The 12897-nt window shown below is 41.7% G+C and overlaps 1 protein-coding gene across 7 annotated transcripts in view; it reads left to right on the top strand.

Moving 5' to 3' along the window:
- Positions 1-12897, top strand: part of LOC105492471 (RAS like proto-oncogene B) — a 52183-nt gene that overhangs the window by 30866 nt on the left and 8420 nt on the right. For 3 of the 7 annotated variants that reach the window (XM_071072605.1, XM_071072606.1, XM_071072607.1), the window contains exons 3-6: positions 1299-1507; positions 5342-5519; positions 7456-7663; positions 9213-10787. In XM_071072605.1, the coding sequence (XP_070928706.1) occupies positions 1299-1507; positions 5342-5519; positions 7456-7663; positions 9213-9223 (606 nt within the window). In that variant the 3' untranslated portion in view covers positions 9224-10787. Of the gene's footprint in view, positions 1-1298; positions 1508-5341; positions 5520-7455; positions 7664-9212; positions 10788-12897 lie in introns of those variants that run through there. The other 4 variants (XM_011759642.3, XM_011759643.2, XR_011609676.1 and 1 more) reach the window with 3 other exon arrangements.

Genomic DNA, 12897 nt, shown 5'->3' with positions numbered 1-12897 from the left:
TAGGCTGCAGTGCAATGGCACGATCTTAGCTCCCTGCAACCTCCACTTCCTAGGTTCAAGTGATTCTCCTGCCTCAGCCTCCTGAGTAGCTGGGATTATAGGCGCCCACCACCATGCCCAGCTAATTTTGTGTAATTTTAATAGAGATGGGGTTTCACCATGTTAGCTAGGCTGGTCTCGAACTCCTGACCTCAGGTGATCCGCCCGCCCCGGCCTCAAGTGTACAATTTAATAGTATTTTTTTTTTTGTATATTCATACAGATGTGCAGCCATCACCATTGTCTAATTTTAGATCATTTTCATCACTCCAGAAAAAAACCACCTACATATTAGTAGTCATTCCCCGTTACTGCTTCCCCGTCCCCCCCCGACCTCTGGCAACCGCTTTCTGTTTTGATGGATTTGCCTGTTCTGGACATTTCATATAGATGGACTCATACAATATGTGGCCGTTAGGTCTAACTTCTTTCACTCAGCATCGTGTTTTGAAAGTTCTTCCATGTTGCAGTGTGCGTTGGTACTTCATTCCTTTCTCAAAAACCCACACCACTAAAAGCCTCTTGGTACACTGTGTTAGTTTGTTCTCTTGCTGCTGTGAAGAAATACCCAAGACTGGGTAGTTTATAAAGAGGAGAGGGTTATAGCCTCTTTTCTTCCACTGGGCTGGGGAGGCCTCGGGAAACTTACAATCATGGCAAAAGGGGGAGCAAACATGTCCTTCTTCACAAGGTGCCAGGAAGAAGTGCCTAGCGAAGTGGGGAAAAGTCCCTTATGGAACCATCAGGTCCTGTGAGAACTCACTCACTGTCACAAGAACAGAATAGGGGTACCGCCCCCGTGATCTCATTGTCTCCCGTAAGGTAACTCCCCCAACACACTGGGATTATAATTCGGATTACAACCTACATGATGAGAGTTGGGTGGGGATGCAGAACCAGACCATATCATACATCTTGCCAAATTACTTCTCAGATGAGTTTTATAATTCTGTTATGAATAAGAACTCCAGTTTCTCACCCTTGCAGGTATTTGCGTTATAATTTTATATTGACAATAATATTACCAAGTGTTCTGCTCTGTGCCTGGTTTCCTCATCTGTAAACTGGGATATCTGTCCTTATTGTTTAAAAACAAAAAATGGCAAAACGGAACTATAAAGAATAGAAGTGTTATGTAAAATGTTACTTCTATAGTGTCCTGTTCATAGTGCGAAGTGCCCATATGTGGAATTTTGTTTTTTGGCAAATTTTATTCCCCTTAAGACTTTGTTAATTACCGATAATGTTTATTTCCTCAGTTTGTAGAAGACTATGAACCTACCAAAGCTGACAGTTATAGAAAGAAAGTGGTTCTTGATGGGGAAGAAGTTCAGATAGATATTCTGGACACCGCTGGGCAAGAGGACTACGCAGCCATTCGAGATAACTACTTTCGGAGTGGGGAAGGGTTTCTTCTTGTGTTCTCAATCACAGAACATGAATCCTTCACAGCAACTGCCGAATTCAGGTATGTCTGAAATGAAATAGCAAAAGCCCCCAGGAGGCTTTTTGCCTTTTTTCATATGTCTTAGGCTTATAAGGAATTTGGGGCTGAGCATACTAGGAGAGGGCTGAGCTTGTTGTCAGGAGTAATTCTGTCTAAAGGATCTTCTAGGGCTGGGCATGGTGGCTCACGCCTGTAATCCCAGCACTTTGGGAGGCCGAGGTGGGTGATCACGAGGTCAGGAGATCGGGACCATCCTGGCTAACACGGTGAAACCCCGTCTCTACTAAAAATACAGAAAAAATTAGCTGGGTGTGGTGGCAGGTACCTGTAGTCCCAGCTACTCGGGAGGCTGAGACGGGAGAATGGCGTGAACCTGGGAGGCGGAGGTTGCCGTGAGCCCGTGAGCTGAGATTGCATCACTGCACTCCAGCCTGGGCGACAGTGCCAGACTCCGTCTCAAAAAAAAAAAAAAAAAAAAAAAAAAAGAGAATCTTCTGGGGCTCTCGGAATCTAATCTTGGCACATTATAGACCATGATGATTATAATCTCTTCGGGCTTTCCTGATCTGTGATTTCTGAATGAAATAATTTTAAGAGTCTTATTGTCCCTGAAAAAGAATGAAGCTATTCCATATACTCAAGAACTTATAATTTTGTTCCTATAAATCCTGAGAGATTTTCATTGATAAATTAACCATCTATCTTTTTAATAATTTTACTAAAAAAAAGTAGCAGATTCAGTTTGTTTTGAAGGTTATGAAACAATGACCGGAGAGTGAAAGATGTGAGTCAAAATGACCATTTGCTGCTACTTAAGGACTTCTAGCATAGTGGAGGGGTGAGAACGTGGCTTTAGAGTCAGGAGACCTGGTTTGAATGCCTGCCTTGCCACTCACTGACCATGGGCAAGTTTACTTAGTGTCAGGATTTTGTTTCTTTCTCTGGAAATGCACTTGTGAGTTGAGAAATGAAATGAAAGGATGCATTAGACGGTGAATTTCATGGGGGCAGGAACCTGGCTACCCTCCATTGTCCCCAGGCCCTGTCACAGTACACACATGTGGCACTTCCATAGTGAGTAGAATATCCATTGTTATTTATTTTAAAATGTGGCAGTTATTCTCCATGAAGGTGTTAGAGAAGAAAGAAAAAAAAATATGGCAGTGAAAAATACCTTAAGTTCATTTTGTTATAAAGAAATAGCCTTTTGGGCATAATTATTACGCTCCATAAATGTCTCTTTACCCCATGCCCTTCCTGTTTCTCCTACATAATTGTATTTTTAAAAATCTGTTCTTATAAATGTATCTATCTGGATAACTTTTTAAGAAGCAGATCTAGAGTTTCATAGGGAACTGAAGAGAAAAAACCCCAAATCAATCAGTTTTTAAAATTCTTTAGCAAGTTCTGGTCTGACAGTAAGGTGGGCAGCCAGAGGTGAAAAGGAGAAAGCTAACTATCCTTCCAGGACTTGGACGGAAGTGTCACTGAGCCAGGTGGGCGCAGGTCACCCAGCAGGGCAAGTGAAGGATATTAGGGAGGTGCCTCAGTGATGCTTCATAGCTGCAGGCTTCCGAGTCGAAGACCTACTTTTCCGGAAGCAGAGTGCGTGTGTTGCAGTGACCAGTTAAATGACTGTGACTCATTATGAGAAGTCCTGTTACTTTTTAGACATTTCAGACCTTCCTAAGGGCTGCTCTGTTTGAATGTAGCCCATGCATTTATAATTGTTTGCATCTACATAGTTGTGTTTTTAATGCCTCCTAGAAGGTAAAACAGGACAGATGCACACACTCTCTTCTTCTTCCCTGCCCCAAGCCTTTTGATTTCCTGTTGTTCTGTGACTTACCTAGAAGGGAAGTGGGCAGGAGAGTCCTTTGCAGAGGATATGAAGAAATACAGGTATTTAAAGTGTCCCTTGTCCTCTCCTCAGTCACCACACGCACAGATAGTACCAGGGCGTTCTCACAGAGTAGGAGCAGGGCTCCCCTCATCATGGAAAAGGGTTTTGGTTGTTAGGTGAAAAGAGAGATCCTTAGAAGAAAAAGGACAGATGAATACCTAAAACCAGAAAGAAGGGGAAGTTAGTTCTTCTGACTTGAACTTTGCTTAGGTTTCTCATGTTGTTGGGAACGGAGGAATGCAGGTCGATTATCTGAGCCCTGTGGCTAAACTTAGTCAGTTTACTTCATGCCTGTTAGCAGTTTTAAAACAGCATTTCTGTATTACCTTCCAAATAGAAAGGCCCCAATATAAAATGACATGTGAATATGCTGTCTTCCTTGAAACTTTTCCTGGAAAATATTTTATGAAGTAAGATAAATAGGCTTGTCGTTAAGAGACCAGAACTTGGTACTCCCATTTTTTGGATTGATATGTTTATCAATGAGGTAATTTTGTGTTCCCCTGCAAGGCTAATGAGCCAGAAAGCTGTCATTTTTTATTGTTCATAGTTTATATTGATCACATGACTTTTAAATGTATCTTGTTCTTTGACCCGAGTTCAAATGTAGGATATAACAAGGCTACACAAAGCCAGTTTCAAGCATCTTTTCATCTTTTTAGTTTGTCTTAAAATATTTGCTATCTGGCACTTAAATTGACTACATGGAAATTTTATTATTATTATTATTTTTTTGTAGATACAAGGTCTCCCTATGTTGCCCAGACTGGTCTTGAATTCCTGGGCTCAAGTGATCCTCCCTCCTCAGGCTCCCAAAGTGCTGGGATTACAGATGTGAGCCACCACGCCTGGCCTAGAAAATAATTTTATTATTGTGAAATGTTACCCTATACCATATAAAAATCAGTGCAGATCTCTAAAAAATACATTTTGAAGGGGACTCTTTTTAGAATATATTGGAATATAAAAATAGAAATATTCTCACTGGACCAAAATAATGGGAATGGGATATTTAATTTTTAAAAAAATATTTGGTTTTGATTAGTACTTTCAGATAGCTGATAATTTTTAGTAGATGTAAAATTTAATGTGCTATGGGTAATGGTATTTTTATAGAAGACACTTTTGAAGAACTTTTCCATAGGGCTTGTAGTATTTCCTTTCATTTTTTTCACTTTGTAGTAGAAAAATGGTATGTATTAGAATGTGATTACCACCTAACATATCTGTCCCAATTCTGTGGCCTCTAACATTACTGTGTCTGCATAGAAACTGGGGGTGGGATGACATACTTGTCATGTACACATGCAGATCTAATCAAAGCTGAAGTTTCAAAACAAAACAATATTCACCTTTCCTACTTGAGATTCCCTTGGACATTTCTGATCTGTTCAGTTCTGTTCTATAATCTATTTCATTGAGGGAGAGGGGGGAAACTGCTGGTTGTGACCCACTAGATTGGTTTTGTGATCCACTAACAGACTGCCACCTTCTGTATAGAAAACATTGGATTTCATAGCTTTTATGTTACAAAGAAATATTTTCAGGGGAATTAGCATTTTATGGAGATAGTTCCTTTAGCTTGTTTTTATTGCAGAGATTGACCATTTTTCTTCTTTTTCTTTTTTTTTGTATGTAAGTTGGGGACCCTGTTGTGATGCAAAATCCTGGGCTCCTATCCAGACACCTACTTCTGTAAGACTGGGCCCAGAAATCTGCATTTGTAATGAGTGTCCTAGGGGATTCTGATGCAGGCAAACTGAGAACCAGACTTGGAAGACACTTGTCTCGCTCATGACTGCCTCTAGAGTGCTTTCTCAGAACATGCCCTAAATCTGATTTTTTTTTTTCCCCTTCTGCCTTAGGAAAGGCTTTTATTTTAGATGGGTTCACAAAACTGGGGTTGTTACTTTGGTTTTTTTAGCTGCTGTATTTTTGGTGTAACACCTTAGGGAACAGATTCTCCGTGTGAAGGCTGAAGAAGATAAAATTCCATTGCTTGTCGTGGGAAACAAGTCTGACTTAGAGGAGCGGAGGCAGGTGCCTGTGGAGGAGGCCAGGAGTAAAGCCGAAGAGTGGGGCGTGCAGTATGTGGAGACGTCGGCGAAGACGCGGGCCAACGTGGACAAGGTAGGTGTGCACTCTGTGTGCTTCTCAGAAACAGAGCTGAGAAACAGCAGAATGGAGGCATCTCACCTGCTAGGTTTTATGGAACCATTTATGAAAACTACGTGAAGGTTCTGATTTATATGAATGTCTAAGCCATTATCGTGATTATAATGAGAAACATTGAGAGGATATCACCCTGTATTTCAAACAGCTCACAGAACCTTTCACTTTGTCAAGAGGTTTCATTAGAGTATGGCTAATGTGTTTTTTTTGAGACAAAGTCTCACTGTGACATCAGGCTGGAGTGGTGTGATCTCAGTGCACTGAAACCTCTGCCTTCTGGGCTCAAGCAATCCTCCTACCTCACCCTCCCAAGTAGCTGGGACCACACTGGCTGTTTTTTGTGGAGATGGGGTTTCACCATGTTGCCCAGGGTGGTCTCAAAGTCCTGGGCTCAAGTGATCTGCCTGCCTCAGCCTCCCAAAGTGCTGGGATTACAGGTGTGAGCCCCACACCTGGCCATCTATGCTTACTGTTGGTTTGGTCCTGGGAAGGATGGTGGGACCAGGCCATTGGTTTGTGAAGGGTGGGCTGGAGGGATGGACATCGTTAGCTTCTGTGTGTGCTCTTACCTCCCACAGCCTTGCTCTTCAGGAGCAAGGTGGGCGGGCCTGGCTGCTTCTAGGAGGTTCCCCCGTAGGTGCCCTTGAAAGATATGTGGAGCTTCTTGATTTTGCTTTCATTGAGTTATTGGTTAGATTTGTTCTTTTCACCTTACTGTTCACTGACAGAGCCACAGTGTTCTGTCTTTGTAGTGTAGTCTGTAAATAGTATTTGCTCTCAGAAATCAACTCTCTGGGATCTCTTTTTTTTTTTCTCTTATCCCATCCAAGCATACTTTCTCAGTCAAATCTCTGAAGCTAATAAAAGGGTGACCTTGAGTGACAATGATGAATGCTGACAATTTGAAAATCTACCTGTCAGGGGTTGCTATTGTCAGGCCTTTTTTCTTTTTAAAATTAAGGTTCAAGGTGGTTGCCACACAGCTAAAATCTTAACGCTGTACCTTAAAGATGAGGTTTTCCTTCTGCCTTGAGCTCATTCACTAGCTCTCACTGCATATCTGTGTGCTTGTACAATCTAAGCACACAGCACTTTGGCGGCCTCATAGTAGACACGTCTGCTTTTTGTTCTGCGGCATCAGCATCTGAATCCCCCATATCCCATCTTCTGTTTCTCTTTTTTGTGCAGAAACATTCCCATTTGCTTCATTACCTGACAAGGGAGAGATATTTTTTTTTTTTTTTTTTTTTTGAGACGGAGTCTCACTCTGACGCCCAGGCTGGAGTGGTGCAGTGGCCGGATCTCGGCTCATTGCAAGTCCTGCCTCCCGGGTTTACGCCATTCTTCTGCCTCAGCCTCCCGAGCAGCTGGGACTACAGGCGCCTGCCACCTCTCCCGGCTAGTTTTTTTTTTTTTTTTTTTTTTTTTTTTTTTTTAGTAGAGACGGGGTTTCACCGTGTTAGCCAGGATGGTCTCGATCTCCTGACCTCGTGATCCGCCCATCTCAGCCTCCCAAAGTGCTGGGATTACAGCCTTGAGCCACCGTGCCCGAGGGAAAGATTTTTATCCAAGCTTTATTTTCACTTGAAATGGTGCTAGAAGAACATTGGTATTTAGAATGTTGTATTAGAAGGGATTTGCTTTAGACGCACTTTGGCAAGATGCATCTATTTGTATGTATCGTACATAAAAATATATATCTTAGGAGACATATACATGTAGGATAGATATACATATAGGATACATATATCCTACAACCTAAGTCCATTTAGTTGTAATCTGCAATGGGAAGTGCATGTTCCTTTGTCAGCTTTTCTTTATATTGTCATCTCTCAACTCTTACACTCTTATATTCTTGTGCTACTTAAAATATTTTTATTAAATTATTTTCCAGCTGTGGAAACCACACAGGAAATCCAGAAATATGCCTCATTTAAAAAAAATCAGGGAGACTCTCTCAGCTTGGAACTGTGGATGTGTATTTCCTGGATGGGTTGTCGTGTGGGGGGTCTGCGTTGTCATCTCCCCTCATCTGCTGGACCAGCTTGACCTGCCAAACAGGAACCAGCAGAGATTTATGACTGGCAGCATTGTATTCACTTGTAAGGAATTTATATGAAAGGTGTGATAAGATCAGCCCATGAACAACTTTGTCATCATTTTAAGTTGGATGCACTCCATTCCCCTCCTCTTGTCTTTTGCTGTTAGGACAAAAAGACAAACCTGTACCATTGGAAGCTGTTCACTGTTGCTGTCTCGGGTAGTGCTTTCCTGAGAGGCTGGCGATAAGGGGTGTTTGGGTTGGCCTGATCTAGCTGGGGGCTGGGGTTGGGGGTGCTTTTCTGTGCCTGGAGCTGGTGGTAAATGCATGTGGAGCCCCACACTCCAGAGGCTTGATCTTGCTTTTCACCAAGAAGAAGGTGTGGCCATGAAGGAGCTTGTGGTTTTGTGTGAATGTCCAAAGATAAGGACTGTGCTCAGTCCCACACTTGCAGTCTCCGTCATTCTCTGTGAGAAATCTCAAATGTCTCTTCGTAGGATTCATATTTTGTCTGCTTGGGTATAATCAGTCCTCTGGCATGATTGCTGGTAGCAGAGGGCAAAACCCAGACTACTGTGACAAAAGGATAATCCGTATCTAAATAACACCCTGACCTTCAAAGGACAAGTCTCATCAGTTCTTGATAAAGTTCCTCTCGGCTGACATCACAAAGGTCGGAGGAGTGGTTGTTCCTGAGACTGAGGGTGGGGGAGTGTGCGTGGGGAGGGATAGGGTGGCCAGAAGGACATCTCTCCTCCTCTGTCTTCTCGGTCCCCTAGTGCAGGAGCTTTAGTTGTTGATACTTTACGCCCTCCTCCCCCCACCCTGCTGCCTCCCCAGGGCTGCTCTTGTGGAGTTAGCTGGGAAAACTGTCATGCGTAATGATGTTCCAGTCTCGGTGGGGTCCTTGTAAGGATTAAATCAGATGCAGGGATGTCAAGAGCACCTGGGAGCAGGAACTCATCATGGCATTCTTCCCTTTCCTGGTGGTTGGAAATGCTAGAAATTCTGCTTGCTGTTATTACTCTCAATATTTGTAAATTTTATAAATGTGTAGATCTGTTCTATGCAAAAATACATCTTACCTTTCATCAAACTTATTGTAAGATTTTATCATTTTGAAAGCAGCCATTAGGCTGGGTGCAGTGGCTGATGCCTGTAATCCCAGCACTTGGAAGGCCGAGGTGGCCGATTGCTTGAGCTCAGGAGTTCAAGACTGGCCTGGGCAACATGGGGAGACCTTGTCTGAATTAAAGAAAAAAAAAAAAAAGCCGCTGTTGCATGGCAGTGACAGTACCATGATTCTGTCCTTGGCTTGAGCAGTTGTGTGATATGAGCAGTTGCATGAGAGATGTTTGCTTTGTATAATTAGAATTTTTTAAGGTTAATTTTTCTTATTTGCCCCGTATCTATTGTTTCTGTTGACATATGGTTTATAAAAATCAGTTTGACTTTATGCTTTAAAATATAACTACATATCCTGCTTAGTCAGATTATTTCATTGAATCCTTAAATGCTGTGTTCACAGTGTCAGGTTAATAAAAGAAAAAAGTCATTAAATGGCTCTATCTTCACTTCATTCTTTTTACTCCTTCCTCCTCACCCCCTAGGTGTTCTTTGACCTAATGAGAGAAATCAGAACAAAGAAGATGTCCGAAAACAAAGACAAGAATGGCAAGAAAAGCGGCAAGAACAAGAAAAGTTTTAAAGAAAGATGTTGCTTACTATGAATGTCAAGGTGACAGATGAAGCCAGCTGCCCATAAGGACACAGGGCTGGGTTGGTAAAGAGAAGGCTGTGGTTGACTTCTTGCTTGTGCTTCCTGCTCTCCCCAACTTCATTCACTCAGACTTCTTTAAATGGGGAAAAATATTTTTGTGACTCAGTGGCTGGCAGAAGAAACAAGCCCATACAAGTGGAAGGGCTGCTTTGTCAGGAGGTTGTGGAGTTTCTGTCTTCTCCCCTTCTTCCCTCCCAAAAGCTTAACTATGTATAAAGTGCCACAGGTAGGAGACAGCTGTAAATTACAGAGAGAGAGAATTGTCACAGCATCTTATTTTGTTCCTAGTTTTATAACATTACCATCCTTTGTTTTGAACTACAAATATTGTAGTGGGTTTTGGAGGAGGGAGTGGAGTAAGATGCCCTCCCACTTTTATCAGGTTAGTAGTAGTACTGAGAAAAATCCCTTCAGCTCTAAGCACACTGAAAAATCCACCGAGTTTTTGGGTAAGTTTCTTGGCAATACCCTATGGATCTGAAACAGCTAAAAAAATGAATTCGAATTGCGCCAAATAGGTCAATTCCAAGCTTCCGAATCCTCCTCACATATGAAAAGTGAAAGTCGTGAGTTGTTTTCCTCTTATTTAAATACTGGCCAATTATAGTCTGTGTTGGTTATTTTTCTCCTGTAAGCATCCTGATTTTTATGTAGGAATTTTTTTTTTGGCAGACCGAGTGAAGACTCAAGAATGGTGTACATTATAAATGACACACGTTTCCACTCATGTAGATATTTTTAAGTTCTTTGGCTAAGTCCTCTCCTAACTGCTCGTCCTCTGGTTAGGCCCCTCCCTCTCCACTAGTGGCGAATGCATGTGTCTTTCTGATCAGCGTCACTGCACACGGAGGTCTATTGAGCCTCTTGCTAAGTGTCTCACACACACGCTTCCCAAAGACGCGATGAATTAAAGTTGTATTCTGAAATCATGAAGCCAGAGCCTGTGCCAGACCTTCTGCTACCTCTCATAGAATTGCTCTGTAATTCCAAATTTAAAATTAGAAGTGGAGAGAGATAAGCCATTGCCCCGTTGCCTCTGAGAATTGGCTGCTGTTTCTAATCTAATTATTTTCTAAGATAGCCAGATAGTTAGAAAAAGATTTTCATTGATGAGATATTTTTAAACTTGCTTGCATCAGTATTTTAAATTGAGCAAACTGTAAGATTTTCATCAAGAAAGGAGCACTGTGGTAAAAAGCCCAGTATTCACATTTTTTCCCAGTTTTCAGAAGTGACATTTCATATATAGGTGCCAAAAGTGAATTGGGGTGCGGAGAGCGGGAACCTTTTGAATTTACGATTATCACAGAGATTGTGGAAATTATGATCTGACTGGAAAACGATCCTGTATCCCCTCCCAAATAATCGTGGGCTTTTTTTTTGAATAAAAAAGCAGACAAATAGACTTTCTTGGGATTTCAGCCTTTTTATTTTATCCTTTTGTCATCCATGTGAAATGCAAGTACTCCAGGAATGGCCAGTTATTCATTATTGTTCTTGTCAGGCATTCTTCAATATCTGACAGACTATTTCAATTAACACTTGAGTTGGGGGAAATAAAATGATAAGTATCAGCAGTCATTTTAACTTCATGTTTCCTCCATCTCTTCTTAAAATTTAAAAAGTTGAGGGTAATGACACTCTTGAATTTTTGAAACAAGCTTTTTGTTTTCATCCTTGTTTGCCATCCATTTGATATCAGTTCTAGTCAAGAGTGGGTAAATTTGGGCCGGTCACAGTGGCTCACGCCTGTAATCCCCAGCACTTTGAGAGGCTGAGGTGGGCAGATCACGTGAGGTCAGGAGTTCATGACCAGCCTGGGGGAAACCCCATCTCTACTAAAAATATGCACAAATTAGCCAGGCGTGGTGGCAGGTGCCTGTAATCCCACCTACTTGGGAGGCTTAAGCAGGACAATCGCTTGAACCCTGGAGATGGGGGTTGCAGTGAGCCGAGATCATGCCACTGCACTGCAGCCTGGGCAACAGAGCAAGACTCCATCTCAAAAAAAAAAAAAAAAAGTAAATTTGGAATATGTACAAGTGAATTAAAGATGTTATGACTTATTTCATGCTATAGAAATTATACTTGATATATTCTATTAATATATTTCTACAATTATATTTAATTGGATAGCCATTAGAAATGGATCTTCTAACAAAATAACTTGTACATATGAGATTCTTAGCTATTGAAAAATAATGAAGCCATGCTGCTTATAAATTGGAAACACACTCACTAAATGTTTAGATATGTCCATAGCTTAGCGCTATTTTAAAAAGTATTTATTTTAGAACTATTTGAGCACCTACTTGGTATCGAGCTCTATTCTAGGTGCCGGGGATGTGGTGTTGAACAAGATAGGCAAGATCTCCACTCTCCTGGAGCTTAAGCTTTAGTAAGGAAAGAGAAATGAAAACATCAGGATAACTGCTTTAATAAAAATTGAGCAGTATGACAGAAAATGTCTCTAAGGCATAGAGCTGATTTAGATTGGGTAGCAAACAGGCTTCTCCAAGGGAGTGATGCGTGAACTGAGACCTGGTGACCAGAAGGAGCCAGCGCTGTGAGGAGCAGGTGGGCTGGGTGCAGAAGCTTTCCAGGCTAGAATACAGCTAGTCCCAGGATCCTAAAGTGTTCAGGAAGAAACCCAACGACCAGTATACAGCTGGAGTACAAGGGAGCAGGAGCAGAGTATTAGAAATAGATGTAACAATCTATGATTTCATCAAGTAATGTGGGGAAAAGTATGTTGACATAATTTTCTACAAGTGCCCTATTAAATCTAAGGCACCCTGATTACAAGACAACATAAACAATTTATGTACCAGTAGGAACCCTACTAATTAAATGAATTCATCCTGATTCCAATGACATAAAAATGTAGGAGAAAATGGGTCTTTTAGATTAGGTCAGTTGTGGCATATAATTTAAATGACAACTGAAATACAAAACTCACCTCTGTTGGTCTATGAGCTACTTTCTAATAAAGCACCATAGAAGCTTAACAGTGTTTGAAAGTACTAATATGTTAATGTTATAGCAGTAAACTTGACCTTGATTTTTCATTTTAAAAGTTTATTATTATTATTATTATTATTATTATTATTTGAGACGGAGTCTCGCTCTGTTGCCCAGGCTGGAGTGTAGTAGCATGATCTCGGCTCCCTGCAAGCTCCGTCTCCTGGGTTCATGCCATTCTCCCGCCTCAGCCTCCCAAGTAGCTGGGACTACAGGTGCCCGCCACCATGCCCGGCTAATTTTGTTTTTGTATTTCTTTTTTAGTAGAGACAGGGTTTCACCTTGTTAGCCAGGATGATCTTGATCTCCTGACCTCATGATCTGCCTGCCTTGGCCTCCAAAAGTGCTGGGATTATAGGCGTGAGCCATGGCATCTGGCCAAAATTATTATTATTATTTTATGTTTGTTTGAGGTGGAGTTTCGCTCTTGTTGCCCAGGCTGGAGTGCAATGGCATGATCTTGGCTCACTGCAGCCTCCGCCTCCTGGGTTCAA

The sequence above is a fragment of the Macaca nemestrina genome, chromosome 11 (genome assembly GCF_043159975.1).
Source record: "Macaca nemestrina isolate mMacNem1 chromosome 11, mMacNem.hap1, whole genome shotgun sequence".
NCBI lineage: Eukaryota > Metazoa > Chordata > Mammalia > Primates > Cercopithecidae > Macaca > Macaca nemestrina.
Note: the sequence above shows the minus strand (reverse complement) of the source record. Positions and strands in the feature narration are given on the sequence as shown.